Raw genomic sequence first — 19,236 nt, 5'->3', positions numbered from 1 at the left:
GTTAAGTGGAGCTGGATTGAAAATGTTTATATAATTTAGTATGTTTGTAATGGATATTATTCAGTAGGTCAGATATTTTAAGACCAAATAACAGAGGAAACAATTTTTTTTAATTACTTCAAGAGAGGCAAGACTAGCCAATGTATTAAACTTGATGGAATTTTATGCAGTTAAGATACAAACACACATTCTGTCTGTCTGCTACTAAAGATGCTTTACATCTACAGCAAGGTTGTGGAATATCTTTTAGGGAGTACAGCACTTTTTGACTGTTGACATCAAAACTACAGAATGTTTAAAGGAAGCATGATAGGAAAAACAAGTCCTGGCCTTCATTTTTAGCAGAACACTTAAAAATGTCAAAAGCAAGTCAGCCAGCTGACAACTGAGATTCTTCAGGCACACAACAACCACTCCTGGGTCACTTATAGCCCAGCATCCTGCCTGGCAAAAGGGTAATAATATTATTCCAGAATACTTTCTAAGCCTCCAACATGTTGTACTCGAGGTGTTTCTGAGCCAGAGCTTGTGTTGTTGCAGTAAAACTTCCTGACAGGCCTTATTTTGTCCAGTTACTGTCTGAAGTATTGTAAACTAAACTCACACATAAACAAAATCTTGCTGCCACAGTACCAAGAGCTCACAGCACCTTGTAGAACACAGAACAGGATCTGACTGCTCAGGACATTTGATGATTCTCAGTCTCTACAAGGCAAATCCCAAATGACCAGTACCTGTACCAGTGCTTTCTCTGCTACTTGTGATTTTCATAAGCCTTTATCTCATTCTACCTCAGCCACCTCTCCTCCAGGCTACAGAGAGACTATGATTCTAAATGTTTGTCATGATAAGTCCTATTGATTCCTGTTGTTTCAGGGGAAGCTCAGAACTTAATAGCTCACATGCAAAGGCAGAACCCTTTTCCTCTGTGTCCCACCTTCCACATGATCACACTGAATCCTGTTCTGCTTCTTCAACCTCCTGCAAGCAAGTTTAGCACTTGTCATTTGCTGTCTTCCTCACATCATTTGTCATAGCTGCTTTTAATTAAAAAAAAAAACCAACAAACAGTTGAATTTAAGGAAAGTTAGAAAGCTGAGTAAAAGACTTGATTCCTGTTTGAGAGTTTCTTCATTTCTAGACCCTATTCACTAAAAAAAAAAAAATTGAGGTCTTCTAACAAGTAATATACTTCAAGCAGTGGTTAGTAGTGTATGGTCTGGTTAAGTCAGCAGATATTGCTATCCTAAGGTGAGGAGCACTTAAAAAAAAAGATAAAAATTACCTTGCAAAGGAAACTAGAAGACTGTTGAACTAGAAGACTGGTTAAAGAAAGCATCATTTGCTCTAGGGAGAAATAACCCAGGAGGAGGAAAACTTGACTGTCCCTGAATGCCAACAGAGCAAAACCATCCTGCAGATGATGTTTTTTTCTACTAATTTGTTTTCAGAGCAGTAAAGAAAAGCAAACAAAGTACAACAGTGTGGAAATGAGTGACTTAATTCCCCAGACACATTAGGCCACATCTTTTGCCTAGGTTCATGACTGCCATTTCAAAAAGCAGAAATTGCATGGAAAATACTTAGATTAACCTTCAATTTGGCTAGCAAGATCAGACTAGCAAGGACAGAATCTGGTCTACAGACAAACAAACATCATAAGGGAGGTAGCTACAATTTCAGATTTATCTAACAATTTGTCAAAAGACAAATCCCCAAAAGAGCTGAGATCTGTTGCCAATTTACAATGCTAACCTGAATACTAATGCTTTTTTTCTATACCACTTTTTTTTCTATAACACTGCCAACATCCCCTCCTTGTGCTGGGGAAATATGAAAGAGGAAAACAGTTGTTTGGAATTATCTAGGATTCTAATGGGCTGTGAGACATACTAATTAAATGAAATCATATTTTATTGATTTGGCACCACAACAACATTTGCTATTCACCTGGAATAAGAAGAGGCAGACAGTGTAAGGTATATTAAGAGTAAGGCTTTTCACAAATGGATTATGAACTGTAATTTAACCACATGCAAAGATTAACAACGATGGGGAAGGGACCAATGCTGCCTTACCCCCTTAAAATGCAGGTACTCCAAACCCAAAACCTAGATCAAGTAGTCAGTGATGAGGTTCAAGAGAACACTACTCCCCTGATTTTAGCCAAATCTATTCCTCTTCTGCTCTGGTTTCCATCCACTGTTTGGAGGTTTTTGAACAGAAATGCAAAATGACAAGGAAAGCATCTGCTGTGTGTTAAAACAGATCCAGCAAAATAGAAAAAGCAAAAGACATTATTTCATTTCTGTCGCTTGCCACACAATTACTTGACCAATTTTTCCTGTTCAGAGAATAAGACAACAGCTTTGTGTTGACACACTGAGGGAACAGGAGCCACTGGTGGTTATTTAAGGAGCTTTCCTCCCACTCAATACCAGCATAGCTGTCTGAGACATCTCCCCTGCTGCCAGGACGGGTGGTATGACTGGGATGCTCACAGGATTGGTCATGGTATTGTCAGCTACTTTTAACTGGGGCCACTCAGCCTCTGCTACAGCTCCTGCCCTTGGGTGCCACCTCCCCCAGTGCTTAATTTAGTGTATTTACTATGTATATTCAGAGGGAGGAAGGAAGAGGGAAAGGGCTGGAAATTCCCAGTGGGAGGTGTAACATTGTGGCTCACTCAGCAGTTCATTTCCTCTTGCTCTGGAAAGCACTGGTTAGTTCCTAAACTGCATCCATCCACAACATCAGTTTGGGTGGATTTTACTGGCCATAGTAAGATGATTTTCCACAGAGTCAATAAAAGGCTGACAAAAGGACACTGCTACATTTGGTTTCATGGCAAGACTTTTGCCATTTTTGCCATACAGCTGGCTCCAGGGAGCTACGTAAGACTGCTTCATTTGGGAGTGTTGTTTTATGAAATGTCCATTTTGAACTGAAATTGAGACCAAAGTCTGACTGTGCCAACTTGCAGCATCCTCACATTTTCTGGTTTGAAAAGCCAAGAAAGGTCCCTTTCTCTTGTTCAATTAAGATATTTTCTTTTTTTCTAATTTGACACAGTTCCACCTCATTCCTTCTTCCTCCCACTCCACAGAAAAACATTCCCAGTTGTTGCTGGCCTGTATTGGCTGTCAGACAGCTGACTGCTTGGATTACACAGGGCTGTATTGTATCCCTGCAGGAACCAGCCACACAAAGTGCTTCCTTTGGGATCAGGGCTCTCTACTGGGCTCTACCAGCACACCAGGTGCTGTCTTGAAGTTGGAAATCCCAAGACAACAGGCAGTCCTCCATATGCTCCTCTCAAAACATTCTCTCTTGAGCCTCTCAAAGTACAAACCTACTCCAAATCAGCTACTCAAGCAACCAAAATTCATGGTGAACTTGTACTCATTCTGACTCAGCCTCTTACAGCAAAGGGATCCTGTCTTCTGTCTTTTGTTCAGGTACTGGAAATGAAAGCCGCTCCAAAGCTTTTGGCAGCTTGGGAGTTCTTTCAGTTTCATTTCTACTATTAACAGCAGCTGCCTATGGCAATCCTGTATTTTGAAGATATTTAAATGACCATAGCTCTCCTCAGTACAGTGGTTAGAAAGCAGAACATTTACCATCCCATGCAGATCCTGTTTCCAGCCAAGGGCTTCTCTATCCCATCCCTATGGACATCCCTTATTTACTACAAGACAGTCAGTCACTGCCAGCTTCTGGAGGTGCCACTAAACCTGCCTTTCAGGGCCTTTCTCTTTTGGAATTCCAACCTGCTGTGATGTGTTACTTAACTTGCAAATTTCTTTGGAAAAAGTACCCTTGAGGCAAACTCCAAGACATGCCTCAGCCCAGGAGCTGCTCCTTGGCAAGCCATGGAGCATCCAGAGGCAGATCCTGTTAACTCCTGACTGAAAGCTGCTGTGCTTCAGGTTTAAAATGGGTTTTCAGCTTAGAAGGACCTTACAGAATCAGGAGCTAATTAATATTTGAAAGTTATTTGAAGGGTCTTTAGAATTCATGTTTCCTGTTCATCTAAATCACTGCCAGAAACTGTCTTCTATTTTCAAGGTACTTTAAGCACTTAAAAGTCAATATAACAGCGCTGCTGCTGCTGCTTAGAAGTAACCTGGACAGGTTATAGAGCTGAGCAAGTGCCAAACTGTCAAAAACAGCGAGGCAAGGAAATATGGACTTATTATTGCTTTGAGAGCTAAGTCTCTAAGTCTAAAATAAACCACACATGCATAACCAGGTTAAATTTTTTTAAAGCCTGTATGATCAGTCCCTGAAAAACTGACCCAGGAGCTGAAAATTGGAAGCGCCCAGCACTCTGAGTTCCTCCAGCAAGGATGCTGAAGTTCCAGCACGATGCATCAGCACAGGCTGCGGAACCAACACCCCTTTAGGTCATACTTTCATCATTAATAGTGCCCCAAAAAGGGAAAGCCTCTGAACAGCACCCAAATCAATGACTGATACACAAAAAATGAGAGCCTGGAGAACATCCAGCAGGAACCTGCATAAAGCAAGATTTTGATTTTTTTTTCCCTCTAAAAAGATCAGTGACTTAAACATACAGGGTCACACCTTGTGTTCTGACGCCAGACACTGAGTAATGGTAAACATCAAATAGTTGTGAGCAAATACAGCAAGTGGAATCAGCCCTCAGAAGGACTGACTAATCTGGGATGGTGTGTCCTCTTCCCAGCAACGTCAAATGTGGCTGTTCAGGAAAACTTCCACATCTGAATTGGGTCTAATGAAAATGCAGTGAAAGATTACCAGGGTAAGAACTTCATTCCTAATTACTACAAAACTAGACTAACAGATTCATTGGCAGAACTAGACTCTTTGGGCACAAATATTGGTCTCTTTTGACAAGTTTCCATCCATTCAGCCTTATCACATTGCCATTCAGATGACCAGGATACAAGTAAGCTATATCCTGTAAAACTCTACTTCAAGATCAGGTATTTCCTAGATCAACTTATAACTCGTCCCCTATCACAGGGGAAAAAAACCCAAACAAACGAAAACAACCAAAAAAACCAAACTACTCCTCTTACTTTGAAAATTCCTGGCCAATCTTTTAGAAATTATGTATTGTGAATATTGCAGGCAGATTATTTATAACAGACTTCATACAAGAGATATGTGCTGCAGAAGCAGGATTGAAACTAAGTTACTCAAAATATATGGAGCCTAATGATTCTCTTTCTAAAGCGAGGGTAAGGGCGTCCTACATAATGACAGGTAAAATAGAATAACAGGGAAACTGACAGTCTTGGCTTTGTTTTTAGTGCATGAAGGTGGCTGCTGTAATCTAAGACAAATACATAAAATACAGGTTTTTCCTTTAAACTGGTGAGGAAAAATAACCAGGTCTGGGTGTGGAGGACTCAAACCAGTTTTTGTAGGAGCTTTGCCAATGTCATAAGAGCTGCAAGGGTGGTACCCTCCTCTCAAAGTAAAAACACAACTGGAAAAATCAACCTGTGCAAAAGCATGTGTAACTTGGGCAGGGGAAAAGTGGAAGGAGAACTAAGAGCATCCCGGTAGGGCACAGAAAAACACTATGGTCCATATAAGCATTATTTATTTTTAGAGGGATGTGGCACTCACACAGGCTCAGATCACCAGAACTTCTCCCCTATAAAGACATTAGCATTACCCTGACAACCTGAACTGGGATATGTAGCCCTTACAACCATCACTAGACAATTATGAAAAGAAACACCTCCACCAACTCCTAACCCTAATTAAGATTCATAATCTGAACCTTCTGCAGCTGCTGAGATTCATCTCCTGGTTTTGTCTGGAGCTTTGGGGTGGGGATCATTGTGCAGACACATGTGCTAACTGTGCAGCTGTCTCTGGAAGCACGCTCCAAGGCCCAGGCACATTTTATTTCAGATTTAAAGTTGCATGAGGGCTACCATACAAATTGAGAGGGCTCACCTGCCACCCACTGCTTTTCTTTTAGTCAGGAGGCAGTCAGGAAACAGCAGCAAGAGTATTTCAGCCCAAACGGTGAGGTTTTTCTAAATCTGGACCATTGGTTTCTAGATTTGTGACAAGAGGCAAAGATGTTTTTCCACTGAGGATATGAATTCTAGTAAGATTTATTTCTAAACCCTCTAGTAGGTAACCATCTCCCCTGCTCAGGTAACTAAACAGTAAGATCCCCTTTTTTTGCTGAAATACTTTATTAGCAATTAAAGGATGGAAGAGCAAGAGGATGTATTAAATCCCAGACCTCTGCTGGGGCTGTACCTGCTTTGTGGGTGATCCCTCTCACTGCTGCTAACCATGCTCTACCCAGCAGTAAATGCCTATTCTCAGACACATTAAATTCACAGCCTACACAACATTCTCAGTCAGGGCATGCTAATATTATGGCTTGATACTACACGGGATATTTTTGTAGCACTTGATATATCGAGTGTCTTGCAGTTTCGGTATTTTATCCTTTTGACAGCCCTACAGAGTAGTAGGATAAATTTGTGCTATGAAGAAGGTCTAAAGCAAAGCAAAAGTAATTTCCTAAATATCTGGAAGCTATGGCAGAGCAGGACTCAAGTTGGTGTTGATCAGTAATCCTTCCTAAAGTGCAATACCCAGAGCTTTCACTACAAAACCTTCACACTATCTAACAAATAAATAACACTTTCAGTCAAAGTCATAAAATACTCTGAAAACAGCTACTGTCCCAACTACTGATGTTGTCTAAACAAAAACACCTACTCTTACTCACACTAATGAAGTAGGATTAAAATAAATGGCTTTGAGTTCAAGCATCAAAAAAGGTAAAAAAAAACTGCCATAGGGCAAAGCATAATAGAAAGACTCTACAGTCAAACTTGGAAAAAAGAACATGGGCCTGTGGAAAGGGTGTTGCATCCATAGTCCTGCTAGAGATGTGCTGCATAAACTATCTTGTGTGCTCAAGCCTCACTCATCTGTGTAACAAAACAATCTTCCTTTTATAAACTGACTACTCTGCCAGTGCAGAAAAAAAAAATTAAATAGCTAAATACTATGGAAAATAGTTTTCCTAACTGCAGGGATTTTTATATTTTTATTCATGCCAGTATCTTTATATACAATAGAGAGGGAGAGAGAGAGAGAGATGGGAGGAACTATTTTCTCCAGCTCCTGCATGTCTGTATTCCTGGTTCTAGAGCTGACATCCTTTGTCAGCAAAGGTAAAGAATTTGGAAACAAACTAGGAGAACACAGTTAAGAGAGAAAGACACTGTGCATCACTTATCTCATTTTCAGAACAGATATGGCTCCAAATAAGACACCAGCTGAGTAAGAATGCTAAATGCTCTAAGGAAAGGGAATTGTTCTTCCTACTTAGTAACCAGCATCAACTCCTGGACAGTCAATTCTGTTTCCCTTTAAACCTCAAACACCCTAATTTCACACAGTATTGTCCATGGAATGACACTTGTTCCCAACACAGGGCCACTATCTAATTTCTAAAAGCACAAGAGCAATCCTTGGAGTTGCAGCCTTCACTCTGGTGTATGAGAACAGTTAATTCTATGTACTAAAGCCTACTTCTCTACTAACTGTAAACAGAGATGTTTGCCTAATAGCTTTTATTAGGTTTCAAAAATGACAAGCCCACCTCACTGCAGCTCAGGGGGTAACCATGTGATGAAGAGTATTTTTCTGTGAGAGGAAGAACAGATGGGAGGAAGCAACAAACCAGATGCCAAGGCCTGAAATGCACCTAAGATCTCAACTTTGTAACAAGTTAGGAGAGTTTGTGAGAGAATAAAAGGGCATCTACAGCATACCAGAAGTCATGCCTCTGCTTTTGTGTGACAGTATGCAAGACAGGAAGTCTGCCTTGGTTGCATTTTATACAGGTTTTCATATGTCCTTTGTAGGAGTCTGGTTTAGGAGTGATTCATGTGTTTCTTTCAATATAGCCTTTCACTGGCTTGTATTACAGAGAATGATATGTGACTTTTAGAAAAACACAAATGCATCCCAATTTAGTGTAATAACTCAGCAGTCAATGGCTAACACCACTGTGGTGTCAGGTGATCTCATTTTTTGGTAATTACATACCCTTAACATCAGGTTTGGGATCTCCTTGCAGAGATCCTGTTTCCCAGCCACCAGCCCAAGTGCATGAATGCTTGTTGCAATTCCCTTTGCATTGCTCTACTGCTAGGCAGCCAAACACATTACTCTACAGTTCTCTCTCTGTTTTAATTCACTGTAGCTTCAGCCTCTTTAAGAGACTATATTTGAGAGATAACACTGAGCAAAGTGCAGCACTTTGAGATTCCTTTTCAAGTCCAACAATTAACACAAACCTTACCCTTCCCTTGGACCTATTACCATGCCACAAATGTTTTGAAATGCAGGCTAGAGCCACAACAAACGCAATTCTCCAAAGCCTACAGGATGAGACAAGAGTGTATGACTGAACATTTAATTTAGCCTGCAGACAGCTTTGTTTGTGCCAAAATTAAGTCTAAACAGCTCCATAAACCAAGTGTTATTGTAATTTTACAGATGAGATGTGCACAGAAGCAATGAGAAGTGATTCTTAATTTGAGTGCTCAGATTACCTAGCAAAAGTATCAGATTTAATGTCCTTCCATGCAAGAAAGCTGTCTGCATACTTGCACATAAACAAGTTGGGAAACTTCCCTTGCTGGCAGATGAAGTTAACTTAGGATAAAGTCCAACAGAAACAAAACAACTAAAAGGGAAGCAGCCCAGCTCTTAATGGCAAAAGCAAAATAAACATGTATTGTTACATCTTAATACAGCCACATCTGCCTTTTGCTGTGTGGATCCTGCCTGCTTTCATAACCCAACACTGCACATTATTTAACGCAGTAATGTCAAATAACACACCCCACTTTTCTGAGTGGAAAAAACCCCCTTAGCAATGGATGATTGAAGGCATCGGAGCACCCTCTCGTGGCAGGCTGGAAATAGCGCTCGGCAAGAGCAGCTGCAATCAATCCTTTTACCTCGCTAGTTGAAACATTGGAAGTTTACACCGAGTCCCCAGCTGGGGCAGAGCAGGTACTGGGAGCCCAGCTGAGCATTATTCCAGAGTCAGGCTGCACCTAGGAGCAGTTCCAGGCTTTGCCACCGAGCAGGAAATGAGAAACAAGGGGTTTTATTTAGCAGAAATGCTGCCATGGCACACAGAACAAGGCCCTGTGCTTCTGCAAGCTTGTGTGTGCATGGCAAGAAAGACACGTGCCAAGTGTCTCGTCCAAATTTAGCTCAACCCTTTGACAACAAAGTAGATGATGGAAGCTATACAGGCATATTCCAAATAAGAATGTGAATTTCTGCACAAGACTACAGCCAACCTCAGCTTTGACAAACATAAGCCCTGTGGTCTATTTCAACTTTCTAAAGCATGTCTGTATTTCTAAGTGCAAGAATTAGCACATAAACAATGAGTCTGATTTAGAAGACAGTGCCTTCTTCATGAACATTTTACCCCTAAAGAACTCAAATATTTATTTATGATGACCTAAAAGTGAAAACATTTTCTAACAAAGCAGATGTAACAAGGGTTCAACCTGCTGGACTTCTATCTCTTAGGATAGCTATGGCAGCATTTGAGCACCTACTGAGTTTGCAAATGAATCCCAAGGCACCTAATTCAACTCTGGAAGAAAAAAAAAATGAAAAATTGGCTTGTTCTTCTGTAGTTCATACCAATGAACTAAATTTAGTAGACTCAAATTTATTAGATTAGTAAAAGAAAAATAAAATTCTAGTTTCTTCTAACATGAAAAATCAGCTCCTTCCCCACATCTATGTTGCAAACCTTATATCCCCAGGGTTAAGATCCTGAATTTAAAAACAAGACTAAATATTACTTGAAACATAGCACTACAAAACACTACCATTTTCCTGTTTATTCTAAGGATCTTCTGTAGATAAAGCCTTTTTAATCTCATAAAGTACCTCTGCTTTCTCCATTTATTCCAACATAAATCACAATTATGTAAACCAAACAAACATAACCCCCAACAATGAGCATACAATTGATGACTAGTGAAAAAGTATTTTGCTGTGCTTCAGTGAGCATTTAGGCCAGAACACAGGTTTCACAGTGGTATTGATCACACAAGCTCTGCTCATCCCTCCCCAAGCTCAGACATCTCCCTGCCTCAGAAAGAGATGCCAAAACCTCCCCAAACCCTACTCATCTTCTGAGGCAGGAGAGGAGAGCACAGGAATCCTGCAGAGAGGTGGTTGCCTAATAGCACTATTTTATTTTTTATTTATATTTTACTGCCATAAATGATAAAGCTCATCAGGCTCACTCGATTCCATCCAAGTCAGCGAAAAGCAAGTTTGAAAACAAACCACAATTGAGTGATATCATCACAAAATGATCAAAGAAACCCCTTTCAGAGCATCTGTTCAAGGTCCCACCTCCACCCCAGCCTTTATGCCTTGATAAAGCTGCCACTGTGAGAGCAACTTTACCAACACTCTGCTTATTAAAAACAACAGTATTCCAAAGAGCACACAAAGGACACTCAGCAATTTACAGTTCAAGTTGTTAAAACTTGCTATTTTAACTTTAGTATCTAGGAACTGAGCCTGAGAGCTGCCACTTATTAGACCAAAAATTTTATTTGTCAGTTTATAGATGCAAAAACTTAATTTACGAGAGAAAAATGAACCCCAAATCAGCTCTCAGACAATGGATGCTGTTTCTTTTTCACTTGTACTGGAGGGAATGGTGAACATAGAAAAAGTCTTATAATTCAAACTTGTCTTTTAAGAAAAAATTGCATTAAACACTAGCATTAAGTCCATGTTTATGCAAACCAGCTCAGGCCTGTATAACCTTGAGTTCTGCTGCACCCAGTGACCTAATGGAAGAAGGAAGCTAGGTGACTATTCAAAACATCTTCAAGGTTATTCACATTTCTTAGAGCGCATTTCCTTCTTCCTAGATGACCCAATTTGCACCAATTTTTAAAAGATTGGTATAAAAAGGCTTTTTTACTGTTAAACAGCCACTACACTTTCATTAATTGGCCAGTTTTGACAGATTGCTGGGAAATAACATTTAAAATTTCTTTTTTTTAAAAAACCCTTCAAGGCTAATCTAAGCAATCTTGACAGTTTCCTTCTATTATTAGGTAAAGAATAGCTTTTATTTATTTTAATTATTAAACAATTTTCAGAAATACCATAACAGCTGTACCTTCGCTCTACTTCTGCTCTTGGCTTTCCCAAGCAGCAACCCAAAATTGATATTCTCATCAGTCGTGCAGCCTCCCACGGGTTTTTGAATAGCAGCAGTAAAACTGAACAGTCTTGTTAACTCTGTGACACTTCTGGTTAGCAAAAGCAACCCTGAGCAGCAAAAGCTTGGAAATAATTTTGAGAAACTGAGCTGACCTTGCAGGCTGAGGAAGGCCTCATTATATTACTTCACACTCCAGCTTGGGTTTGAATGGGTTATCTTCACAATCCAGGGATTATGAAATTAGAATGTAAAAATATTTTGGGGTTTCGTCCAGAAAACAGATCTGTGTAAACACCTTTTAGATCTCTGATATTTAGGGTTAATATAGGAGGCAATACCAATCTACTAGGATATGACAATATTTAAACACGCTCCTGCCCCAGGCCATGTTGGAGTGTACACAGATTTGTGATGGGGAAATGTCTCTTTACGTTGCAATTCCTGTAGGTTTTGGTGTGTTTACTGAGGAACATCGCTCTCTGCAGCTAACTTTTTGAAAAAAAAAAAATAAGTCTAACTGAAAACACAATCTGAAAAAGAGGAGCACTTCATGATCTATGCTACATGTTCCAAAATGTATAATATTCATATAATTTAGCCAATATTCACACAATTTCTTTCAATCAGAAGCAAGCCTGAAACCTGTTTCAAAATCAGCTATGGTGCTGATCATAGCTGAGATGACAATAGGAATAGCCAAGACATATTTGATGTTTTGTTGTTGGGATTATCATTAGAGAAACAAAGGAAAAATGGACATGGAGGGTCACAAATGCAGAATGTTCTCATCCTCTTATCCTATAATTCAATTGCAAATTTGACCCAAAAGCAGCAGGAGATGGTTCCTATGCCTTTTCCATATATAGCTTAAAAAAAGAAAAAGCTACTTCCATTTCTCCTCAATAGTACATAATAAACAAAGAAAAAAACAAGCAAACCAGGAAAGAGACCAAGATCCAACCCAATAGCCGTATAAATTAAATTATGAGGCATGCTGTCCTATAGAAAAATGAGTGTTCCTTCATTTAAGAGCTACTTTTCTTACATAATTGTAGTCCCAATTCTTGAATCACTATTGTCACAGAAAACTTTCAAATTAAGTGAAGCTCTATGTTTATTAATATATGTAGTTATTTTTAATTGAACTATCTTAGTAAGATTAATATTCTAAGGTTAAATTTTGGCTATAGAAGAAGAGGAGGGGAATTTCTTGAAAAAGAAGTAAAGAAGTATGTTTAACAGACCTCTGAAGACCACCAGAAGATTGAAATAAAACTAATTTAATTTTTAGTGAAGTATTTCTGTACATCTTTGCCTCCCCCACAAAAAAGACAAAGTTATTTTAGGGGTTTGGTTGTTTTTTTTTTCTTTTTTAATTCTTCTGCTGAATTAGCTGGTACTGAAAGCCAACTATTAAAAAGTTAATGCAATCATAGTAGGAGATGCACATGTCTCTATAGAGAGCCCACAAAGCACAGGCAACTTCCTAAGCAGATATGGGTAATATAACTAAGCTTTGTTGTTGTGGTTTGCAGCGTTACCAACAGGAAGCCTCAATGGTTTTGTAAGTGTCACTTATTCCAGAGAGAATAATCTCTATGGGTAATGCCAAGATCAGCCTTTAAAATAAAGTATTTCATAACCACAAAGCCAGAGAAATGTGAAGGATGATGCAGTAACGGTGAGAAAACCGTGACCTCAGACCCAGCAAGTCAATGCTGCTGCACCTCAGCACAAGCTTTTCTTTCCTGCTGTGTGGAGGGAAAGAGGCTGCTAGTGGCCCAAACAACTATGAAAACTATTTCTTTATCAGTAAACACTGTGCTGAAGGCTGTTAAAAAGGAAATTTTACCTATGTTGCAGATTCACCTGCAAAGGCAGTCCTGGGGCCATTTGCACTGCAAGCCTTGTGTCACCTGTAATTACAGGCTGCTGGAAGCACTGCTAGAGGTTTGGGGATTTTGGAGCCTGGAAACAGGATGCACCTGAGGCTTTGGTCTGTGATCATCCATCCATCCCTGGCTTTCTGAAATACAATCGGTGAAAACGAGCTCTGCAAGTCACCACACAAAACCCAGCTGTATTACTTTTAACAACTTCCCCAGGCATCCCTACTGGAGTAAGTACAAAGTGCTGGTTCTTGGTTTGTATTAGTTGGATTTTGATAGTTTCTTATGACTGTAAATTAGTCAGCTGTCAGCAGTACTTAGAAGGCAGTTTATGGATAGTAAGTATCCTGGAAACATTAAGTTGTGACAGCTAAGAGAAATGAGCTAGAATAAATCATGCTAACGATCGTCTGGCTTTAGCTATAAAGCAAAGTTCTACAAAGTACAGTTTGACTTCAGCAAGGACTGGCCTGCTTTAGGAACAAACAAACATGATATATGCTGAAGTGGGTCACAGAGCAGGTCATTCCTCCTGAACAGGCTTACTGTCCCAGAATCCGTAATAACTACCAGCCATTAAATATTCCTGAAGCCAAGCCTGCTAGAGCATCTCCAGGAGATAGCCCAACTCTCCTCAATCTAATTATGTGAGCTGGTGATCCCACTTAGACTAAATAAGGATGGTTTAAGACACTTGTAACAATTTGCTTGTGTGTCCCTGTTCATTTCCCACCGATTTGTTCACTTGGCCATGTCCTTAATTCCAAAAAAAATCCCACAATTTTTTTTTTTTTTGCAAAACATTGCACTTGCAAGCAATAGCAAGTTTGTGAAATATTGCTAGAACAACTTGTACCACACCATCTGCTACATGGGGGGAACTGAGAAGTTGGAGATATGTCTAGGCTTTGAAATTTGATTTTTAAGTTGGCTCTGAGTAAAACCTTTAAGTAACTTCATTTCAGTCTTACCTTCTTCAGACTGTGTTCCCTGTCTATGCAAAAAGAATTAGATCAGTCATCAGTATTATATTGTCTCTTCCATCGAGTTGGTAGTCTCCTCTCTTTTGCAAAATTCATTATGCAAAAATCCCAGCTTAACACAAGGTATAAAAATCAATATTTAATGCAATGGATCTGCAGGAATAATTTAGATATCATGGAGAGGAATGCAAGAGAGAACACGCCTACAGATTCATGTTCTACAAGGGATGTTCCTCCAGACACTTAGCTGAACTGTCCTTTATGCCCCAAATAATTAGTTTGGAGTTATTTATATATTGTGGTCCCACAAGATTTCTGATTTACAGTACAAAAAGCCAGGCACTGAATACAGTGATTATATTCCATCTGCACAGGGCATTTACTGACAGGGAAGTCTGTGGGCAAGCAGCTCTGGCCTGAGCTTGCTGCATTTCACTGGGATGAAAAATAAAGAACATTTTAGGCAGCCCACAAAGTGCAGTTGTTAAACTGACCCTATTTTCTCTCCTTCTTTCCATTTTCCTGCATCCAGCCCTTCAGTTTCAGAATTTCAAAGGGACAGTGTTATTTATGCTTCTTCCTATTTTAGAATGTTTTTTATCATGTGTCATAGCACTCTGACTGCCTTAGGGGAGCTTTAATGATAATTTTATTTTTAAAAGTATAGGCTTATCTAGCCTGACCTTGATGCACATAATAAAAGGTTGCTAAACTCCTCCTCTAGAAAACAAAACAGGGAACAAACGTCCTGTGCCTGCTGGATCAAAAGCTCAAGTGTGGCAGAGCCTTCCACTACCCCAAAATATATCACCAAGGCAACTGTAGCAGTATTGCAAACAGGTATTGCAAAGGCTTCCCAGCCAGGATTTAAATAATCTGATTTTCCTGCAGTATGTGCTCTAGAACACTCAGCAAGTCTTTTTGGAGATGAAAAGCATGCTAGGACCATTCCAAAGAGTATCTTGGTACAGTAGGCAGTAATCAGTGCTCTTCTGAAAGAAAATTACAAGTGTCACTGTTCAAAGGTCAAACGAGCCAAGTAGAGTCTGTGCAGCTTGGAAGTTGCTGGTTGCTGTTGCTTGTGCTTCTTTCCTCAAACAAATTTCTGAAAGGGTAAAGAGAAAACTGACTTCCCTCTTCTGTCTCCTGATCCTTCTCTGGAAGGGAAAGCTCATCCTCTAACGGCACCAAGGATTTCTTGTCTTTTCTGGCTGCACTGATCTGTAAGAATTTGGTTGTACCTACTGCTCACTGCAGCTCTTCCCTCCTGAGCTGTCCCTGTGGTACTCATGAATTCCAGTGGTGCGCACGTGGGAACACCAGTGTTTGAGCAATCCTTGCGTTCACACTCGTCCTTTCTACTACACCAACAGCAACCAACATGCTTACAATCCATAGCCTGCTTTTTAAGTCACTGACAACATGCCAGGAATACTCACAAAGGGGAGTTTTGAAGGGCAAATTGCAGAAGACTGCAAATTCCATTATTATCTTCTTGCATGCTGGAGAACTCTGCTCTATAACTAATGGAATCACAAAAGTGTGTCAGCTTGCTTAGGACTTTTCTGCTCGATGCCACACACAGAACTCAATACTACAGTGAGCTGAAAGCCCCAGCAGTCTAGGTGTCTGTTCTAATGATGGAAGAGTGGGGTGCCACAATACAGATCCCTTGCTCTTTCCATAAAACATCTTCAAATTCTTTGTTCCAAAAGTACATCGTGAAGTAGGTAGTGCCTGTAGTGCCTCTCCTGTAGAGCTTCTGCCACACAAACTGTAACCCGGCAAATAATCATGGGACAAACTGGCTCTACTCAATCTCTTGATTTTCAAGGACATCAAGTTAGCTGGGTGAAAATGTTTGTCTCAGATTTCTGGTAGCTTAGTGAAAAGGGTTTTACACTTCATCCATTTGACTCAAACTGCTCTTCAAAATCCTGTAGCAAAATGGGTCTGAGGCTGAAAACATTGTTTATTTCCACCCTTTCCATAAACAATCCAAAAGAAGCAACCCCTCAAAATGAACCTTGGCAGGAGTACTCAGCAAGGTTTGCTGCTGGCACAACGTGGTAGGAAAGCTGCCAACACGAGGTAGGGATTTATAAACAGGTTGTCTTCTTCACATCCACGACTGCATCAAGGAAAGCCAAGGAAGGGAGATAATCCAGCTCCATCCTGAGACTGGCTGGTTTAGTCACTAGTCCAAGAGTGCTAACCCACAATCCTGTGCTTTTGCCATCACTTTCCATACGCTGTGAATACATGTCCCAGAAACAGGATGGAAGGAGAAGTTCAGAAAGAAATTACTAGAAAAGAGGCATGTGGATCAAGTAATACCACCAGCAACCAGAGCACCTCAGCAGCAGAATGACTCACTTAAAGAAAACCTGGCTTGCTGCTGGCTAAGTAAAACAGGAGAGCAAGGTCATTAAATGAAAAATAAGACTACAAATTGATGATAAAAAGTTCCCTTGGACAAGGAGAGTCGGGATCACAGGAAACAGTTTCTCTGACAAAGAAAGTGAACTCCAGATTTAGGAACACTATATGCATTTTAATTTTTGCACAAGTATTTAAAAAGGTACCCAACTTTACTAGCATTTGCTACAGATTATTAATACTGACTTGTTAACTCATTCCTAGTAAAATGTGAATAGAATCAGAGAACAATTTAATACAGCTGAGGCATTCACCAAGATGGAAGAGGAGTTTGAAGCCTGCTCTGAAATTCTCAAAACCTGGGTTGCCAAAATGTCCCACCCCTTCCACATAATCTAACAGAATAAAGAGCTGTATCTTGTTTTTAAGACACACCTTCCTTTGCAGTCTGCAAGGAAAATAACAAAAACAATCCTAAGTAAAGACCCTAAGTAAAGCTACATCCATTACCTTACCACTGAAGCAGATAACCTAAGCAATATAAATAGTAGAGAAATTATTTTGAAAGATACCATCACTCTTATCCCAGAGCAATGTTCTTTTTATGTGGCACTGAACCGTTTTATTCAGTGTGTTGGCCTTCCAGGCTCATTCTTGTTTCTCATCTATGGAAGACAGAGCAGGAGGGCTGGCAGGGCACATAATTTGTCTTCTTGGTGTGCATGCATGCTTCAGAAAGCTTTTCCTCTCCATTTCCCTGCCACTACATGTAAATAATTCTCCCTACTGTCTATCTTTGAAATTTAGTAGGGTGTGAGAAGGAGCTAGAAGGAATTGTTCAGGATGCTGAACTAAATTACTACCAAAACATGCAGCAATAACGAAAAGAAGTGCTCGAGTCAGTCAACTATGTTATTGGGAAGTCACTACACATCCCCACGTGCTGTAATGCACTTCGCACAAACATCCTTTCTGTCCTTGCCTTGTAAGAGCAGGAACCAAAGAGTCATCTTGGTACCAAAGCATGAGAAGACAGTTTGACACTAGCAGGAGTGTACACAGCAGTCTCTACAGCATTCTTGCTCTGCTACTAAAGACTTAGACACACCCCACTGAAGGAAGTGTGTCTAATTTCTGAGATGTCCTTAACACTGCGAGTGTGGAGTCTGTGATAGGAATGTTTTAGCCAAAGTGCCTTTTAACATATAAAAATACAAAGAGTAAAACATGAAGTTGCAATAAAATAACAACTCTTAGTTTAACTGCAGGTCAAGCACTCAGCAAGCATGTTCTGTTTTGGTTTTAAAGCTGATACTGCTCCCTGAACTCAAAAGCTGTGATAACACTGAGATTTTTAAGAACAGATTTAATGCTGTGCTCTTGTTTTGATAGATACTTACATGTCAGCAGTCACAGAAGATATTTACTTTTAGACTGCTGGTTGTACTTCCTTAATCTTTTTGCCTGAGTGTATTGAGCAAAAGACAATGTGTATTGTCAGAAGCAGCCTTGCTTTATAAACACTGACAACTCTCTCTCCACTTAAAGCCAAGCTCTCCAGAGCTGATTCAGGTCTTTAGGATTTGAGATGCATCCGCACATCTACCCTCAACATGCTTGTCAAGGCAGACAGGTTTCAGTTGGTCTTAGTTCCAAAACTTGGCAACATCTTAACATAATGCACAAGTAAGTGTGTGTGTGTGTATGTATATATACATATATATGTATACAAGAAACATGGTTACAAAGGAGATTTGAAGGTGTGTGGCTCCTTCTAAGAGAGGTTACAGGGACGTGTACATGAAACATTTCCGGTCTCAGTTTACAGCAATAAGAACAGAAGTGGACAGGCAAAAACTTCAACCGAGGATCAGATGGCAGCTATAATACCCCAGTCAAAACGAAATTGTTTACTCTGTCAGGACCGAGACAGTCTGACAGTTCTACAACGGCAGTCACAAACGCCTCGGCAAACAGTCGGACAAGGCACATGTTACCTTTACCTTTGTAAACAAAACCAGAGCTCGGAATCTCCGCGGTGACAGCGAGCGAACCCCGCGGGTCCCGATCCCCAGCGGTGCCACCTCGCTCCCGCTGTGGCTGGCGGGCAGTCCCGATCCCCAGCTCCAGCGGGTGGCAGGGGAGAAGCTCCTCCGAAGGCGAGCATCCCCCGGGACGTGGCGGTCGGGGCAAGCATCCCCCGGGACGTGGCTGCCCCGCTCCCCTCGCCTGCCTCTCCCCTCCCCCAATAAACCCACCACAACAAAAGAGGGAGGAGAGGAAGGCCGATCGCGCCCCTTTCCCCCTCGCCCCGGCCGCTCACCGTGCTGGGTGAAGACATTGAATCCTCCCTCTGCGGAGCGGCCGGCCGCCTCCCGCCGGCGGCCCGCCGGCCTGGCCGCGCTGCTCCCCCGCAGACCCCGCGGCTGCTGCTGCTGCGGCGGCGGCGGCGGCTGGTGCTGGAGCCCCGCGCCCGGCTCCCCGACGCGGCCCACCTGCTGCCCCATGGCGGGCCGCGCTCACATCCCGCCGCTCCCGCCGCTCCCGGCCCGGCAGGCGCGTCCCGGTCCTCCCGCGGCCGGGTCCCGGCGACTCCCGCGGAGCTGCGGGCTGGGGCTCACGGGCTCGCCCCCGCAGCCCCCGCCGCCATCTTAAACCACAGAGCGCCGGCGGAGCGGGGACGGAGCGGCTCCCGCAGCCGCCTCCGGTCCGCCCAGGG

General features: G+C 41.4%; 1 protein-coding gene across 2 annotated transcripts in view; it reads right to left on the bottom strand.

Moving 5' to 3' along the window:
* Window positions 1-19,236, bottom strand: part of ABL2 (ABL proto-oncogene 2, non-receptor tyrosine kinase) — a 39,740-nt gene extending 20,504 nt beyond the window's left edge. For both annotated transcript variants that reach the window (XM_068199412.1, XM_068199415.1), the window contains exon 1: window positions 18,841-19,236. In XM_068199412.1, the coding sequence (XP_068055513.1) occupies window positions 18,841-19,024 (184 nt within the window). In that variant the 5' untranslated portion in view covers window positions 19,025-19,236. The remainder of the gene's footprint in view (window positions 1-18,840) is intronic.

The sequence above is a fragment of the Anomalospiza imberbis genome, chromosome 9 (assembly GCF_031753505.1).
Source record: "Anomalospiza imberbis isolate Cuckoo-Finch-1a 21T00152 chromosome 9, ASM3175350v1, whole genome shotgun sequence".
NCBI classification, from domain to species: domain Eukaryota; kingdom Metazoa; phylum Chordata; class Aves; order Passeriformes; family Viduidae; genus Anomalospiza; species Anomalospiza imberbis.
The sequence above is the reverse complement of the archived record's forward strand: the minus strand, read 5'-3'. Positions and strand labels throughout refer to the sequence as shown.